Genomic DNA, 19,412 nt, shown 5'->3' with positions numbered 1-19,412 from the left:
CTCCTGATTTCCTTCCCTCAGAAAAATGGATTCAAACATCCCAGAAGCCTTCCAGAAAGAGCTCACCTGCCTCGTGTGCCTGAATTACCTTCTAGACCCAGTCACCATAGGCTGTGGACACAGCTTCTGTAGGTGCTGTCTCTGTCTTTTCTGGGAGCAAGCCGAAGACCCTGCCAGTTGCCCAGTGTGCAGGCAACGATCAGAGCAGACAAACCTCAAAACCAATTTTCTTCTGAAGAATCTGGTGTCCATTGCCAGAAAAGCAAATCTCGGGCAATTCCTGAACTCTGAGGAACATATGTGTGGGACCCATGAGGAGACAAAGAAGATCTTCTGTGAAGCCCACAAGAGCTTGCTCTGTTTGGTCTGCTCTCAAAGTCAGGAGCACAGGGCTCACAGGCACCGTTCCACTGAAGAGGCTGCCGAGGAATACTGGGTGAGTGTGAGAGCGCTTGGAGAGCTGGAGGACGGTGCAGCTAAGAGAGTAAAAGGATATTACAGTCAGGACTTCCCTGGTGGCACAGTGGTTAAGACTCCATGCTCCCAATGAAGGGGGCCCAGGTTCGATCCCTGGTCAGGGAACTAGATCCCACATGCATGCCCCAACTAAGAGTGCGCATGCCACAACTAAGGAGCCAGCGAACCGCAACTAAGACCTGTCACAACGAAATAAGTAAAGTAAACAAATATTTTTTTTAAAAAAGGATATTATAGTCAGGACTTCCCTGGTGGCACAGTGGTTAAGACTCCATGCTCCCAACGAAGGGGGCCCAGGTTCGATCCCTGGTCAGGGAACTCGATCCCACATTCATGCTAAGAGTCCACGTGCTAGAACTAAGGAGCCAGCGAGCCACAACTAAGACCTGTCACAACGAAATAAGTAAATTAAATAAATATTTTTTTAAAAAGGATATTATGATCATAATGATGATTAAACCCTCTCTTTACTGAGTGCCAGGTACAGACCTAGTTAGCAATGACAAAGCTGTGAAGAAAATGCTGCAGCATACCTGCCTTTATGGAACTTGTATCCAATGGCTGGGAGATAAAGTTAATTGAAATTATTTGGGTGATACATTATTATGCTCAAGGCTCTATAAAGCCTTCATTTTTTTTAAATTTTATTTATTTATTTATTTATTTTTTGGCTGTGTTGGGTCTTCGTTTCTGTGCGAGGGCTTTCTCCAGTTGCGGCAAGCGGGGGCCACTCTTCATCGCGGTGCGCGGGCCTCTCACTATCGCGGCCTCTCCCGTTGCGGAGCACAGGCTCCAGACGCGCAGGCTCAGCAGTTGTGGCTCACGGGCCTAGTAGCTCCGTGGCATGTGGGATCTTCCCAGACCAGGGCTCGAACCCGTGTCCCCTGCATTGGCAGGCAGATTCTCAACCACTGCGCCACCAGGGAAGCCCCTATAAAGCCTTCATTTTGAGAAAGAGTCTTTGGCTCTAACATCTACAAGTGCAAAAGGCTTTTCCATTGGATACAGATTTCCTAACTCTGGACAAAGAAGGAAGATACAGTACATTGGAATTAGTAGGCAGCAAGCAGCACTACATCGAAATTCTGATGCAAGATGCCAAACTACCTGAAAATTAGCCATGCTCAATAAAATCCTGTTCCTTTCCCTAGATATATGATTCCCTGATGGTGTGTGGTTCTGCAGTGTGGAATCTTCTAAAACTGATCGATAGTGAGGAAGAATAGGGAAATGTGGTGATCTGTTACGGTCCTCCTAGTCTTCCTCTAGGTCCTGTACCTGACCTCTTTCCCACCTCAGGATCTCCACCCACCCCACCTTATTTACCCTTCAAGTCTGTCTTCAAATGCCACTCCCTTACACTAGCCTAAGTTTATACTTCATTTTATATTCCTTTAATATACTCCCTTTTTTCCTCTTTCATACACTGACCCAAATTTTAACTACAATTCCTGTAGCATTTATTCAATTCCTTGCTCCCTGACTATAGCCTTCATAAGGGTAGGAATGATGTCTGTTTTGTTCATGGCTACTCCTCAGTACCTAAAACAAATGTTAATAAATAAGCAACAAAATAATCAAAGAATGTATTCAGATGTATTATTCACAGTATTGAAAATATGTTTACAGATTGAAAGGCAGAAAGTCTCAAATCACAGTGACAAAATTCCAAGTCAAAATATTGTTTGCTAGTAGATATAAATCTAATCATCTAGAGTGATTTCCAGGAATCCCATATAAATCTTAGACCGACAACATTTTATTTTCATTCTTAGCTTTCCATTTATTCCTGCCTGTTCTCTCCTGTTACTGGCTAATTAGAAGTCTTACTATTAATCTATATGAAGATTTTCTAGTTCAGGGCTTTTTCAACGTCAGAACAATTGACAGTTGGGACTGGTTTTTTCTTTCTTGTAGGGCTGCCTTGTAGGATGTTTAGCAGAATCCATGGCCTCTACCCATGAAATATCAATGGTAACTTCCGATTGTGAAGTTAAATGTGAACCAAAAATTTTTCCACATATCAACAATTGCCCTCTGGAAGAAAAAATCACCCCCATTTGAAACCACTGCACTAGTTGATGGAAAAAAGTAGATGAGACATTGATAATGATGAAATAATATTTGTATTTTTAGATATGACAAGAAAATTTAAACATAAAATTCTCTTCCTGTGTTTGTTTGGGCCTCCTCTCTCCCTCCCTAATGTGCAGTGTGTATCTGCATTCCACACTAACTAGACCTCCTCAAAGATGTGGTGCCCACTCGAGCATAAAGATCTCTTTTTTCCCTTTCTTCTAATGTTAGCAATGTAACTTCTTGAAGAAGAGCATTCTTTCTCAACTCTGTAAGGGATCATAACGACTTGCTGCTAACTTTGTATGTGTTTACCTGGACTATATATCTTTGGTGAACTTTATATAAAATATCAAAATGTCCTTTTGATATATGATCCCTTTGTCCTGAAAATGTATGTGACTGTTCCATTTCTTTGTTTTTTTCTTTTCCATAGGTTCTCTTTATTTTTATTTATTTATTTGTTAACATCTTATTGGAGTATAATTGCTTTACAATGGTGTGTTAGTTTCCTTCCATTTCTAACAGGTGGAATAGTTCTCAGAGCTTCTGAGGGTCTGTCTCCTGGGTTATACTCCTCAGTTTGGCTTGAGTGAAGTGCTCTTTTTTTTTCCTTACCTTGATTGTTAATTGAATTTTCATTGACAATAGGATCCATAAAATAGTTTATATAGATATGCTCACTGATTCCTAAAGTTGTATATAAAATCTAGAGCATGTAAGGCAGTAACACAGAAGATAGTGGAAAACTTGTTTATAAGAATATAAACACATAAGCAAATAAATAATAATATGGAAGAGAGATACAAAAAAAGAAAATAGTTATACAGTCCAGCCACACATTTCCTAAAAAAGACACACTTTTTGATATATACAGAATTACAGATTTGTGTTCAAGGATAGGATGTTGAGGGGAATGATAGACTCTATGGTATGTTTTTACCTGGTTGATGAAGAACAATGTTACTACACAATTGTTGAGAAATGATGTCAGATTAGTCTGAACATTTACTGAGGCAATGGTTCCTTCACTCCGTATAAGAAGCTTCCCTGGACTCGAACTCTCTAGAAACTGTGTTGATCTTGCAAGCACAAGGCTCTACAAATCAGAAAAATTTTTCTTCATCATCCTTTTTTGATTTTTACAGGCTGCTTCCTTTCAGTAAATGTGATTTTTCTACTTAAAAGGATTATGTTATTGCAGGTTAGTTGTGGATGTTTCCCAGGTATCTTGGAAATGAACCATAGGTGAGGGGAGGAACTCACATAGGAAGAATTCCTTGTGGCTGGAGATAAAGTAACACAAGTGAATGATGCCTTTCCTAAAATGGGATTGAAGGAAACAATTGCTACTAATCTCCTTTCCACATAGCAACAAGTCTCTCTTCTTCCAGTTTTTTGTAGATTTTCTTCCTATCTTTTCAAAAAAGGTATTTCCGTATGATTTTCTCTAGTAAGACAACAATAAAATTAAGCCCTTCCCTTTAAAACAGTGGCATGCTTGTACAATTCAGAGTCCCCCAAAGTTTGAAAGTTTTCATGGTCTAAAAGACAAATGTTTTAGGTGAACAGAAATTAAATCCTATAAAAAAGATAGAAAATTAAGAGATAAAATGTTTAAAAAATATTCTATTAAAAATGTAATAAAATATCAAAGAGATATGAGGAAATTCGACCAAAATCACACATCAGGAGTTGAGCTGGGGACGAAAATCATATTTTCTGCATTTTTCATTATCTAATAACAATAACTATATTTAACATAATCTTGAATCCTTAGTCACTAGCAAGGAATCAAAGGAAAGCTGACAGGAGGAGAACGTGGGCAGTCATCTCCACTAATTCTTAGTATCTTTAGCTACAGTGATAAAGGTCAACTATATGGTGCTGGTAAAATCGAGCTCACATGGTAAGCACTCAGTTTATGCTTTCAAAGTACCATTTATTTCCTTTATTTTGCCATTTTTATTTGCCATAATTCCTCTCATTTTCCTTAATGTTTCTTTAAAATTATAGCTTTCCCAGGAATTTATCATGGGCCATGTTCTCTTCTCACGTTATACATTCTGTTTTACATGCTTATCTCCTTTTTTAAACTACACATATGCTGAATTTTCTGTATCAGTTTTTTTATTTCCATCGATAATCTTTTCTGAAGAATCTTTTTTTTTTTTTTTTTAAAGAATCTTCTTTTGAAAAATCTCTGACACAAAAAAAGAAAAAAAAAAGTGACCAGCTAAATAAATAAATAACCTCTTCTGGGGATGAGAAGACTCACATAATGGGTTTAACTGGCAATGTTCCCAGTGGTCTCACCTTGATTTCATTACTCAATTGTAAATATGACCCAGATGACACTAATTCTAATAAAGGTCATCAAAACTGAAAGATGTAGAAACGGCTTTAGAATAAGAAATTCTTGATATTATAGCTAAGAAAATGTATCCAGTACACATTTTCCTCACCTTCCAATCAAAGACAAGTCCAAAGGCCCATAGTAGCTAATTCTGCCAGTATGTACAACTAAATGCAAACTAAATAAGAGAATATTAGCTATAAAACTTTCTTTGAAAAGGGGCAAAATTAAGCTTATGAAATTCAAGGTGTAATGACTGTTGCTCACTGAAATTTTAGTGTCAACAGAAAGCACTCAGGAATTTTAGGTGGAAATGGAAAGAAGTGATGAGTTGAAGGCAAATAAAGTAAAATTATACAATCTGAGATCACCTGGAGAGATGCAGTTTGTCATAAGAAGCTGATAAAGAAACTTGTTAGTTAATGAAGGGCTACGTGAAACAGGGGAGAAGAGTAGGGAGAACGTGTTCTATGAAAGCTAGGTAATATAGATGGACAGAATAAGGGCACATTTCTGATAAGTATTTCCAAATTTGGAGAATCAATTCTGACTTAGTCTTCCATTTAAGAGATTCAAAGATAAGTAGATATTCCTTGTCCATGACCCTTAGGAGCCAGATGCTGAAAAGGTAAACACTTGACATCTTGACAATGGTGAAAAGCAGAGTTTACTCTTCTTGAGTACTCATTCCTGGTTCTAACCCAGAACACTATGACATCATTCTTGTTGAAGATCAGTTTATTTTCACTGAACATAACCTCATGTATATTTCTTCTGCTGTTCCTGTCATTGAATTTTTTTCTTCTAAACCAAACCAAAACAAACAAAAGCTTTTAATGTGCATCCAGCACTTCCAGATAAATCTTGAAGGTTGGTGTGTCATATGCCTAATCTTGACCCAATAGGGTGGAAACACAACTGCTTTGGAACACAGTACATTATTTCCTTACACTTAGATCCCCTTGCTCAGGTTATTTTCTCAGGATGGATAAGAGATGGCATCAATAAGCTCTTTCCTGCGCACTTAGAAAAAAGCCAGTTATTGAAGATATCAATCTTCCTCTTGATTATCTGCTATATATGAACGGACACGTGAAAGAAAAACACCCTCTGGGGACTTCCCTGGCGGTCCTCTTCCACTTCAGTGTTCCATCCTTGGTCAGGGAACTAAGATCCCGCATGCCACTCAGGGCAGCCCCCCAAAAAAAAGAAAGAAAAAAGAAAAACAGCCTCTGAGTCACAGTCTTTGTTAGAGCAAATCAGCCTGTCCCCTAACTCATTTGAGAGATTTTCACTTGCCCTGAATATCTGACAGAAGTGAACTCCCAGTTTCATGGAATTTAGCACATTACAGTTTATGCAATTTTTTCACATTTCAGTCATCATTTATCCCATGACCATATACCAAGGTATTTTCTTTGTTTTTCTTTCTTGGTGTCTTGGTTTCTTTCTTTTCTTTGTTTCCTTCTTTATTCAGTTTCTTTTTCTTCTTTCTTACAGGGTATATGTATCATTCTATTTCTAGAAATGTGAATTCTCAATCATGTGTATTACTCTTTCATATGCAAATCTGTTTTGTTTTTGTCAGTGCATGATGTTTATATCACCTAATGCTAAGTGATTTTATATATATGCCTATTTAAATCCTGTCTCATGAAAGACAAATATCATATGATACCGCTTATATGTGGAATCTAAGAAAAGGGTACAAATGAACCTATCTACAAAACAGAAAGAGAGTTACAGATGTAGAAAACAAACTTATGGTTGCCAGGGGGTAAGTGTGGGGAAGGGATAAATTGGGAGACTGGGATTGACATATAAACACTACTATATATAACGGAGATAACTAATAAGGGCCTACTGTGCAGCACGGGAAATTTACTCAATACTCTGTAATGGCCTATATGGGAAAAGAATCTAAAAAAGAGTGGATATATGTATATGCATAACTGAGTCACTTTGCTGTACACCTGAAACTAACACAACATTGTAAATCAACTATACTCCTATAAAAATTTTAAAAATAAAAATAAATAAATAAAAATAAATCCTGACTGTCTCATACTAAGTCTTGTTTTCTGTTTCCCATCACTAGGAATATTTATCTTCCACTAATATATATTTGCCATCCTGAGGAAGTCTCAAAATCCAACCTATAGAATAAAATTACAGTATAGTCATTTCAAATCTCAAAATAATAGAATTTCCTTGGCCTATGAATCTGGAAATCAGTTTATTTCTTACATTTTATTGACATTATGATTTATTATTTTCAGTCTTATTATGTTACCTATATTTTGGAAAACTTTGTTAATGCCAGAAAAATATTGTTTATATTCACTCTTTCATTTATTTATTCATTCATTCACCACATTTTTATAGTATTCTATGTTTTAAGCATGTGTAAGATAGTGGGAATATAGTAATTAAAAAAATACTGTCCTTACCTTCTTAGTATTTTCAGTCTAGTAGTATCCAAGCATCTAAGCATCCACCAATTTGATGAGAGAAATGGAGAGAAGCATATGGCATCCTTGTCAGATACTTGGCCTTCAATAGACAATGGAGGTCAACTAAATTACTTAATTCAGTAAGGGGACATAGCAGGAATGGGATGAAACCTAGAAGCAGTGGTCTTATATTCTGATAGAATTCTCATTCTTATTCAGCACATTTCAACATAAATACACTTTAAAAATTAAGGTTAAATTAGATATTTAGCAAAGTTTACAGTGACCAGTATCCTACTTTCAGACAACAAAATCGGCTTCTCAGGTGGTAGGATTTAAGATTTAAACACCAATGCTACCTAGCCCTCTCTCTGAGAGTCCTGAAAATTATTGATTTTAATGAGTCAGGATCCCAGTACACGAAAGTTAGAGAGCTTTAATAGACACACTACTGTCAATGCCAATCTGGCAACACAGTCAGGACGAGGCCACATTTTCAACTCAAGAAAGAATAATGCATATGTGTGCCAGGTGAAATTAGATGTATAATCAAAGAAAACATTGTGCCAGACCATGCCATATATATGTATATATGGAACTCTGTTTAATCAATAACATATTATCTATCAATATATCAAGTTCTGAGTAATCTAATTTTAAAAACTGTGGAATGGTGAATGTACATATAGAAACGGAGGTACATTTTAGGTTTAAATCTGGACAACGGTTCTCAAACTTGACTGCACGTTAGAATCACCTGGGGAGTTTCTAAAACTCCCCAGTTTTAGGCTATGCCCCGGAACATTACATCAGAACTTCTCTGATGGGACACAGGCATCGCCGTTTTCCAAAACTCCTTAGATGATTCCAACGCTCCGGCAAGTTTGAGAATCAGTGGTTTAAAATTCTTCACACATCCCCTACTCACCTCAAGGTGGAAGATTTGAATGATCAGACATCAGCACTTACCATTTGTGTTTTTCTTCCCTTTGCTCTACCTCAGTGATGATCAGCCTTTATATGCCCCGGGAATTACTTCATAGCATAGCAGACGCAAGTCATAGTTAATTCATCACATATCTTGTTAATGGGTGTGGGGGGAGGAAACATTTTTCTTTCTTCTCTTCTAGGTTCTTTGGCTGCTCTAATAATTAAATTGACATATGGCAGATCAACTGGAGAAAAACAAATTTAATTCGTATGTATGGGAGCTCATAGAAAAATGAGACTCAGAGAAGTGACCCAAGTAGGCAGCTTTTATACCTTTTAGACAAAGAAACAATACATTTGTGAAAAATTGACAAAACAAAGAAGTTTGGTCTTAGGGTATTAAATTAGTAAAATAACAAAGTTTGTTTATGCAGCCTTCTTAGCTTTCAGTTTCCTATCTTTGGTGATTAGAATATCTCTCTACATTCTGTTAACAGGAGGATACCTTTCGTATGGGAGATTTATTTCTTGCTTTCAGGGGGACAATGAAGGTTCAGAGTGTCCTTCTTGGTTGTCTCTTAAGTATAACCAATATGTCAAAGGGGCACATTTTGGGGTAGCCTGCACTGAACCACATCAAGTGATAAGTTCAGATGTACTAGGAACACATCCTATTACCACCATATGCAAAATTTTAGATCTTCACTTCCTGAAAATTATGAATTCACTACACTCTAATCTTAAACAATCACACTTAAAATTATGACGAGGTGAGTAAGAAGCATCAGAAGCTCTGGTTAATGTGTAATGCAGATGCACACTGCACATTATGGAGAGAGGACGCCTAAACAGACACTGAAAGGGAAATTTATGTTTAATTTCTCTTGTCCTGCCTTAAAATATAAATTTTATTTCATCAGTAGTTACAGAGGACAAAAGCAATTTTCAAAGAAGTTGGATGGGAAGCGGGCACTAGAATGGGAAGAGGTGGGTGTCAAAGGAAAGCTTCACTTGACGACTTGTACAGGGCACCCCCAGCTGGTTACTCTGACTGTCATACTTTACCAAGATTTTTTAAAATACAAAATATTTAAAAAATAAAAATAAAAATATTTATGAGGTCAGAGCAAGAGTACAAATTGAGGTCCACATACCACATGTCAAATATTTAAAATGTCTAACTATAGCTAGCAAACTGCTAATAAATTTTTTTATCCTCCCACTTTGGCAAATATTTAACTTCATAGAGACATGGAAGGCTGGTTGATATTTATAGTTGTTGGACCTTGTCATGGTGCTGACATGGTTCACCTAGGGGAAAAGCAATCCAGGGAGAAAAAGCTCAGCAGCCCCCGGTTCAGGTGGGGAATTTGGGAGTTCCTGATAGGAGAAATTCCAGGAGGTAAAAAAATGTGCTGACTCCTCTACCTGTAGGATTGGACTGGGTATATCTGGAGAAGACCAGAGAAATGCTCTACTGCCCAGGACACAGGAAGCTCTTCCACCCATCACTGCTTTTTTTTTCTGAATTTAAGAGGGGAGGACTTCCTTGGTGGTCCAGTGGCTAAGACTCCACGCTCCCAATGCAGGGGCCCCAGGTTCGACCCCTGGTCAGGGAACTAGATCCCACATGCTGCAACTAAGACCCGGCGCAGCCAAACAAACAAACAAACAAACAAATAAATAAATAAACGTATTAAAAAAAAAGAGGAGAAAATGTTCTGTTCAGCGACCTTGACAGAAAAAGTGCTCTGCCCGCAACCTCACAACTACTAGGCTCTCACTTCCCTTCCTTCAGAAGTCCCATAGTCCACACCTTCCCCATTTTACTGACTGCATGCAGTGATGTTGGAGGGTCAGGAGAACGGGGAGACTTGCAGCTTCCAAAAGGTTACAACCCATTTTGTCCACACTCTGCCCCATGAATAGTTACCTGCTCAGCTGGGTCTCCTCCTGCTGAGGCCCTGCCCTATGGCCCCAGAACCAAAAGGCACCTCCTGCCCTATCCCTTAATAGCTAAACCCAGGGAAACTCCCAGACCTCAGAGGAAGCAGAGGAATGGTGACCTCATAGGGGAAGCATGCCTATGCACGAAGTGGGACATCCTGGAAGATGGGGCTCCCTCCCTCCCTCTCTCCTCCCGGCACTTCTTTCAGCTCCTCGGAGCCTTGCTCTGTCTCTCATCCAGCTCAGACTGTTGTTGGACCCAAGGGTTTCTGCATAGCCAAGGCAGTGCTCTAAGAACGCTGTGCCAAGCTCTGAGCTGATTCTTCAGAATCCACAGTTTGGTTTTCCGTGACTGCACGAAGAATATGTAGAACCAGTGGTAACTAGGATGGAGGTTTGCTCAAGGTGGCAAATAACTCCTTCCATAGACAGAGAACTAATTGGACTGAAACATAAGTAGATATAAATTCCATACATGAGGCAACTCCTCTTCCCTTCCCTTGGCCCAGAGGGTCGCTGAACTGGGGCATGTCATCCTTTCTCTACTGTTCCCCCTTAGCCGGCATAAGGAGCGCCAGGCAGAGAATCTCCAGTTCTGCTCTCGCTGGGAGGCCTTGGGGGGCTTGATATGGAGTGTGAGGAGTAGGAGAAATCTCTATTCTGGTGGCCAAAAATGCTGTTACATTAAAGTCTTACACTGAAACACAAGAATAAATCAATCAATAGAGCGCATCCTCCAATACAGAATATAAACAAACCTCAGGTAAAACATTTCCGAGTTTTCAAACAGGTTTTCTAAAGTCACTAACTGATGAAATAATGTTTTCTAGCTTTTTTTTTAAAATTAATTATTTATTTATTTATAACTGTGTTGGGTCTTCTTTTCTGTGTGAGGGCTTTCTCTAGTTGCAGCGAGCGGGGGCCACTCTTCATCGCGGTGCGCGGGCCTCTCACTATCGCGGCCTCTCTTGTTGCAGAGCACAGGCTCCAGACGCGCAGGCTCAGTAGTTGTGGCTCACGGGCCTAGCTGCTCCGCGGCATGTGGGATCTTCCCGGACCAGGGCTCGAACCCGTGTCCCCCGTATTGGCAGGCAGATTCTCAACCACTGCGCCACCAGGGAAGCCCTCTAGCTTTTTTGTAAGTTGTAAAAGTCCTTGATGTCTAGAAATTTAGCTATACAGGTGGCATTCATGGGTGGGTTTGTTGTAAAATCTGTGTCTCTTGATGAGATGATGTTTGTGGAGATGTGTTTATGAAGATTAGCCAGGGTGTTAAATAGATCTTTCCCTCTGATTTTAAGGGATCTAATTACCCATATTAGCACCTGTCCAAAGACCTCTGAAATGCACTCACTTGAAAGAAGTGGGTGTGGTCTTGAAGGACTCAATATAAGGAGATTTAAGGAGCCAAATTCATTCTTCTTCAGAACAGAGTGATTGTGTTTGGAGCTCACCGACTACAGTGACTTCTGAAAGCTTCCATTACCAAACTTGGAAGCCTTGATCTTGAGCTGACTTCACATTATTACTTTCACAGCAGGCATTGATAAGACTACATATATATATTCCTTAGGTAAATACACAGTTTACATAAGAGGAGTCCACGCTACTTTCCCAAAACAAACAATAATATAATAATCTTAATTTATCAGCAAACTGAGGTAGTTTCTATGTAATGCTCTCATTTGTCGAATTTTAAAAATTACCACATTCTTTCAACCATTTTTATGAATTAAATTATTTTGCCATCTTGTCTTGCTATATAGTTTTGGAATAATTTGATGATTAATTTTAGGTCTATTATCTATGAATTCCTTGGTTGTTTATATAGATTATAAGGACTCAGAAAGTAGTTTCCAGGTATCGTGTAATTGTTTACTTAGTGTAGATCCTAAAAATGGGTTAGGAGCATCTTGTTCTACTCATATAAATGTATTACAAGTGGTAACATGTGTGTATGTTAGAGAATATTTGGCAAAAGATAAGTAGATAATGCAGTAAATTATCTGAGAAAAAAACTGTTTTTGAGTGTTGGTAAATGACTCTTCAGAAACCTCTGACTTTGAAAAAGCAATAATGAATGTGTCTACAGAAAAGTGACATTTGTAACTGTGTATCAGTTTTCTGTGTATCAGAAATTAGAGTGACCATTCATGTGGTATAGAAATTCAGATCAAATAAATGTTTTTTACAAAATAAAAGTTTAAAAGCATGATTTGTTTTCTGGTGTTGATTATCATTACATGAGAGTTACATCATTTCACAATGGGAAGGACTTCTTGATAATAGTTCCAAAGAACTTAGAATAATCCCTTCTCCTTAACTTTTTGTTTTTAAATACAGGGATGTCAATAATAAAAATAGGAGGGCAAATTTAAAAACTTACTATACTCATATAAGAAGACTGAAATCTGACCCACTTTTACAAAGATTAATCCTATTAACTCATATATTCAGAAATTGATTTTTAATGGTGATTTCTGTTTGAGATAAAGGATGTCAAAGGAGAATATTTAGTTTGTGACTGTGTCCTGTATATGCACATTTTCATGCATTTTAATCAGTGAGTTGCAATAAAGGCATTTTCTAGATCACGGGTGAGGGACAGACGAAGTGGCATTGTGTACATTTCTTCATTTTTACAACCGTGGTTTTTTAAAAATTTTTTATTATCTCTTATAAGGATGTTGTTTTATTAGCCATTACATCCCCAAGCTGATAGATTGTTCCTTGAACTGTAAATTCACCAGAAAATGCTTGTTGACTCAATTAACATAGTTGCTTAGAGAACATGTTGCTTGCATTTTGTCTCATCTTGGAGACTTATGACTTGTGGATTTTAATTTGGTCAAAAGTGTGATTTCTGGCTCCCACATTTACCAGCAGGGTAATTTTGAACAAGAAATCCTGATAGGATGGTTGTGACACTTAAATGAAATAATGAAAGTAGAAAAGCTTAATTAACTACCCTTTGTTAAGTCAATCACTGGCTGGTACTATTACTGATTGATTTTTCAGACCAGTTAGGACACACCGCCTGGAGCTATAAATTGAATGAAACGCCAGATGTCCAAGGTACTTGGAAGAAACTAACAACACAACAAAACTGAGTTTCTTATATACAGAAGGAAAACTGTTGGAGAGGTGGATGACTCTTGGTTAGGAAAACTTTATAGGAATTTAAAAACTGATTTTGACTGGAATATTCTTTTTTCCCACAGAGACGATTTCCTTCAGTAAAGAAATAAGCAATCACAATATCTAGCTGTTTGACAATGTGAGAAGTTTGACGTGTAGACATGACCATCAAGATGTATCTTTGAATTTTGAAGGATCTGAATTTTTTTTGGTATGGTCCACTGTATTGTGAAAGAATTATTTTTTCTTTTTTTAACTGAAGTATAGGTGATTTACAATGTCAGTGTTTGTTAGTTTCAGGTGTACAGCAAAGTGATTCAGCCATATAGATATTATATATATATATTATTTTTCATATTCTTTTCCCCTATAGGTTATTACAAAATATTCGGTATGGTTCCGTGTGCTATAAGGACCTAAATATTTTAATGTATGTGAAACATCAAAAATATCACTGATGTGCTCCCCGAGGAGCGGCGGGGCGGCACACAGGCGCAGGAGGAGAAAGAGGCGGGGAAGAGGAGGGGAGTCGCCGCTTCCCAAACACTCTCCGGGGGGCTGTGCGCGACGCCCGCCGCCGGGAGTCCGGACCCGGCTGCCCGCGGCCCCTTCCCTCCAGCGCCCGCAGCCCGGGAACAAAGTTGCCGAGAGCCAGCGGGCCGAAGGCGCAGCGGGGCGGTGCTTTGGCCGCTCTGCGCGCGCCGCTTGGGGGCGGCGGCGGCGCGGCCCGAGGGGAGGCAGCAGCAGTTGGAGGGCTTCCCCGAGCGCAGTAGACGTAGCCTCGGCGCGGCGGGAATGGTGGCCTAGGCGACCCGACTTCGCGGCGCCCGGACCTGAGCCGGTCCTCAGACGGCGGCAGCGGTGCCCGAGTGCTTCCCGGGGACCCCGGGCGGTGGCGCGAGCCCCGGGGAGGAGGCGGCGGTCCTGCGCGCGGAGGAGCGGGAGGCTGGTGCCCCCCCACCCCCCAGCCTACCTCCTCACCAAACTCTAAAAATAACTCCGGCCCGCTGGGGCCGGGAGGAACCGCAGCCGCCGTCCCCGAGAGCAGCCGGCGAGGCGTGTAGAGCCAGAGTCTGGAAGGAGCCTTCCCGGCCGCGCGGCGCGAAGTTAGCGGAGGAAGCAGGAGCTCCCGGCCGCCGGGCGCCGCGCAACCCTCGCCCCGCCGACCCGCCGCCGCCGAGGTTTGGCTGATTGGGCCGAGGCAGGCGGGGGGCGAGCGGGCGGAGCGCGCAGGGCGGAGGCGGCCGCCGAGGGCGCAGAGACACCCTGGCCCGGGCCGCGGGTGCAGATGGTGTCCTATGTGGATAACAGCTTCCACCAGGTGGTGATGAAGAACCCGGCCGAGAGAACCCCCCAGTTGCGGACTGGATAATGACGCATGCTCGTAAGCGTTGGGCTGGTGACTACAGGGGATCCTGCTGCCAACCGTCTTAAGACAAATAAGCCCTCCTGATCCTTGGGACCATCAGACACTTAGGATCTAACGCTTGAAAGAGTTGCTTCGCTTGTTAGGTATTGGATGCCATTTGTTCAAATCCAAATGCTCTCCTTCTCTGCCGCTGTTATTATTTAATGAGGGGAGAAGAGAATAAAATAGACTCTTCCACTCGCTGCCCTTGGACAAGGCCCAGGAATGGCAACTGGTACCGTTTTTTATTTTTTATTTTTTTCTGATGGAGCCGTCACATCTGGGGATCGTAGATAGATTGCACATATTCACCAAACGTGTGGAAGATGGATGATAATTTTACAAGGAAAATTCATTTCACAGTGTCTCCAGAAAGTTCCTATTCTAAAGGGTTGCTTTATCAAAAACAAGGAATATCCTGCTTTGGTCGTGTTGCACTGCCTCTCATGTGCCTTCTGCGTCTGTTTGTTTTACAGTTGTCAATCAGTCTTCTGCATCTGAAAATGCACGTTCCAGGGCTTCCCTGGTGGTGCAGTGGTTGGGAATCTGCCTACCAGTGCAGGGGACACTGGTTCGATCCCTGGTCCGGGAAGATCCCACATGCCACAGAGCAACTAAGCCCGTGTGCCACAACTACTGAGCCTGAGCTCTAGAGCCCGTGAGCCACAACTACTGAGCCCACGTGCTACAACTACTGAAGCCCTCGCACCTAGAGCCTGTGCTCTGCAACGAGAAGCCACCACAGTGAGAAGCCCGCGCACCACAACGAAGAGTAGCTCCCGCTCGCCGCAACTAGAGGAAGCCTGCGCCCAGCAGCGAAGACCCAACGCAGCCAAAAATAAATAATAAATTAAATAAATAAATAAAAGAAAATGCAGTTTCCCAGTCACAGTGTGATGGAAAAGCAAATTTTAGTGAAATGTTTCAATGCCTTTCAGCGTTTGAAGTTCCTAGTGAAATCACACATGCTGAGAATGTTAGAACCTAGCAAGGTGGGTCAGAAATCATGTCAAAGGCCTTTAGTGGAAATTAGAGAGCGGGGAACTGGTGTCTTTGGTTGGTTGATTAGAATAATAATGACTCGAATGGGGGGGGGGTCACCAAACAAGACTTGAAGAGACAAAACCTCCACTGTGACGGCGTGTGGATTGTGCCAAAGAAATGAACTGTTAAACTTTCCTGTTTCCGTGCCGGTTGTGGAGAACAGAGTGAAAACCAACCAGCGCAGAACTTGGCCTGAGTCAGAAGTGGGCCAGTTACTACTGACACGGCAACGTGAAAGCTTCCCTGACGGTCTGAAAGCAGCACATTTCCTCCCACCACACCTTCACAGAGCAAGTCACCTTAGAGAAACCTACCAAACATTTTGAATATTCGTAAGTGTCTACCTTACTAACTTTGATGCTCATTTGGTTATTACTAATGCAAACTCATGTTTATTTATTATTGTTTTAAAGGGAAAGTACTTGGAAATGTGAATGTTTTCCATCTTTACCTGGCTTTTCAAAAATAATCTTCTAAAAGTTTGAAATTTACTCAAAAGTAAAAAAAAAAAAAAAAAGCATCACTGATGTAGTGGGGATTACTTGACCTCTGGCAACCATTACTGGGAGCCGGATGTGGGTGACTCTTGGGACTCTAGGCTTCTGTAAGGGTTCCTGGGTAAGAAAGAATGGTACACTGACATATTTCTTCTTTTATGTGAGAAGAAAGATAATCATGACTGTCTCTTGACCACTTCCCCAGTGTTGGCAATATATAGAGAAACCTATATACTGGGTTGGGTTTGTGTGTTCCTTGATAATCACAGTGGAAAGGTGAGGTTTTTTAATACTGCTAAAATTTCCTTCATATGGAGGTGCCCAGCTTGATCCTTCAGTTTTCCTGTCAGCCCTTTGTTAAACACTGGCCACATGTAATGAGGGATAAATCAGGAACCTGACTATACCCAGCAACTTCCTATCTAAGAACTCCTTCCCAGTCGAAGTAAATCAATAATTCTTTATTGTCGTTTAAGCTTTTTCTACTTTAACCTCCTTTTATTGCTATTTAATATGAAGATACCGTGAGATAAATTTTGTTGGTTCCATCTTTTTAAAAATAAAGTCATCTCTCATGGCCCATTATCTAGAATATACGCTGTGGTTGCTCACCTGTTTTGTGAGCTTGATGTAGTTACAAAAATATGTGTGGTGTGTATGATTCCAACTTAATGGTCTTTTTTTTAAATTCAGCTTTATTACCAAAGACACACTCTCAGACACTTCATTCAGTCCTCAATTCTTTTTTTTTTTTAATATAAATTTATTTATTTACTTATTTTTGGCTGCGTTGGGTCTTTGTTGCTGGGTGCGGGCTTTTCTCTAGTTGCAGGGAGCGGGGGCTACTCTTCATCGCGGTGCGCAGGGTTCTTATTGCGGTGGCTTCTCTTGTTGCAGAGCACGGGCTCTAGGCGCATGGGCTTCAGTAGTTGTGGCTCGCGGGCTCTAGAGCGCAGGCTCAGTTGTTGTGGCACACGGTCTTAGTTGCTCCGCAGCATGTGGGATCTTCCCGGACCAGGGCTCGAACCCGTGTCCCCTGCACTGGCAGGCGGATTCTCAACCACTGCACCACCAGGGAAGCCCCAGTCCCCAATTCTTAAGAGATGTTACCTATACATATTTTTGAAGCCACGATTGATTGATTGATTGATTGATTGATTGAAGAGCAATGAAAGGTCCTGCTTCGCACAGTTCATGCCTTGGGGACCAGGCTGGGTTTTGTCTCACATTTCCTCCCTGTTCTCAGTGAAGTGACCCTTCTTCACCCAGGCTCAAGCCTCAACTTTCTTATGAGGCCTTCCTACCCAACCCCGGCCCAGGCATTCCTGCAGACTGAAGTGCTTTGTCACCAATGCTGCTGTCTGCTTCTTTCTCCAGATTCTGAGCACCTCACTTGCAGGACTCTCTTCGTTGGTTTTACAACTTGAATGTCCTGCCTATAACGGGATGGGGCTTTACGCAGTGAATGTGCACGTTCAAGGTAAGCGTGGGAGGGACGGAGGTGGTGTTTAATTGATGAGCAGGGCTGGATGGCAGTCTGGCAAGAAACACAGGGTTGCACATCGTGGACAGACTTGGTTACGTACAGTCCCCATATTAGTTGGAAACCTTCTCCCTACTCTTGTTCTAGTATATCCTACTCACTAATTCACCCTCAGAAAGAAAAAAAATCTATTTTACAGGCACATCTCCACTGACCCTCAGGACCAGAATAGGTCTTTCTTTATATAAACTCTGGTCTTTTCTTACATAATAGTGTAAATTGCAAGAGGTAAAGGAAGTGTTCAGTGCCATATTCCCAGCAGATAATCTCTTTATCTGCAGATAAAGACAGATAATGCCCAGTGTCTGGGCACTAAAATATTTGATGAGTGAATAAATTAATAAATGAGATGAGATGATTGTCTTATTGGCAGTAGGGTTTTGATTAGGGTGTGCTACTCAATAATCTTTCCTACAGTTTACATAATATACAGTCTCCTTCCAAATTACATTTCTGAAAGGAACGTAGTTTTGAAACACTTATGATACCAAATATTTCTGATTAATAAGTGAGAATCGTCATTAAAAGAAATGTTATAAGCTACTGAAAAAGACATAAAATGAATCAGAAGAATAGGAAATGTTGAAGATAAAATGGAATAAAAAAATTACTTCGGCCAGTGGTTCTCAAAGTTTGGTTCCAATTCAAACAGTATCATCATCACCTGAACCTCGTTAGAAATTCAAATTCTTGGCTTACACCCAAGACCTCCTGAATCAAAAGTCATGTGAGTGAGACCTGAAATCAGGTCATTCCAAGTAATTCTGATGACTTCTAACGTTTGAGAAACACTGAATTAGGCTGATTTACAGAGAAGGACTTAGGAAATTTCTTACTTCTCAGATCTAAAGTATCACTAGACACAAATTGATTCATTAGCATTGATTAACTATACTTTAATGAAAAAAGCATAAAGGTGAAGATTAAGTTTTTTTTTTTTAATTTATTTTATTTATTTATTTTTGGCTGCGTTGGGTCTTCGTTGCTGTGCGGGGGCTTTCTCTAGTTGCGGTGAGCGGGGGCTACTCTTCGCTGCAGTGCATGGGCTTCTCATTGCGGTGGCTTCTCGTTGCGGAGCACAGGCTCTAGGCGCACGGGCTTCAGTAGTTGTGGCGCACGGGCTTAGTTGCTCTGGGGCATAGTGGGATCCTCCTAGACCAGGGCTCGAACCCATGTCCCGTGTGTTAGCAGGCGGATTCCCAACCACTGCACCACCAGGGAAGCCCAAAGATTAAGTTCTTGAAGAGAATGTTGAGGATTCCAAAAATAAATTTGAATAACAGATTATTTTCATGGACAATACACATAGTCATATTTCTTGACTTGCTGACTACTTAAACTACACTTTTTTTTTTTTTGATCTGGGGAAATACAGGAAGCAGACAATTTTTTAAAAATTCCATATGTAGTTAGGTATAAAACTAATGAATTTAATTTACTTTCTTGAAAATTATTCAGAAAAGACATACAATCAGATTTGTAGGAATGTTATTTTTGGAATAACATTTTATTGGAATAATTTGTAAGAATGTTATTTTGTACT

At 40.6% G+C, this 19,412-nt stretch overlaps 2 protein-coding genes and 1 pseudogene across 5 annotated transcripts in view; 2 read left to right on the top strand and 1 right to left on the bottom strand.

Moving 5' to 3' along the window:
* LOC309636688 (mitochondrial import receptor subunit TOM6 homolog pseudogene) overlaps positions 1-19,412 on the bottom strand; it is a 115,408-nt pseudogene that overhangs the window by 20,897 nt on the left and 75,099 nt on the right. The window lies entirely within an intron of this gene.
* LOC309636429 (uncharacterized protein) lies at positions 11-17,692 on the top strand. The gene is made up of 4 exons (XM_082409590.1): positions 11-538; positions 14,227-14,558; positions 15,993-16,078; positions 16,439-17,692. Exons 1-4 carry the CDS (start codon positions 26-28, stop codon positions 16,654-16,656), a joined length of 1,149 nt encoding a protein of 382 aa, XP_082265716.1. The 5' UTR covers positions 11-25; the 3' UTR covers positions 16,657-17,692.
* Positions 11,091-19,412, top strand: part of NAALAD2 (N-acetylated alpha-linked acidic dipeptidase 2) — a 115,041-nt gene continuing 106,719 nt past the window's right edge. For 2 of the 3 annotated variants that reach the window (XM_082409891.1, XM_082409890.1), the window contains exons 1-2: positions 11,091-16,161; positions 17,704-17,806. In XM_082409891.1, the coding sequence (XP_082266017.1) occupies positions 17,773-17,806 (34 nt within the window). In that variant the 5' untranslated portion in view covers positions 11,091-16,161; positions 17,704-17,772. The remainder of the gene's footprint in view (positions 16,162-17,703; positions 17,807-19,412) is intronic. The other variant, XM_082409894.1, reaches the window with a different exon arrangement.

Source organism: Balaenoptera physalus (assembly GCF_965194825.1).
Source record: "Balaenoptera physalus genome assembly, chromosome: 10".
Classification (NCBI taxonomy): domain Eukaryota; kingdom Metazoa; phylum Chordata; class Mammalia; order Artiodactyla; family Balaenopteridae; genus Balaenoptera; species Balaenoptera physalus.
This window is presented reverse-complemented; position numbering and strand designations above follow the sequence as displayed.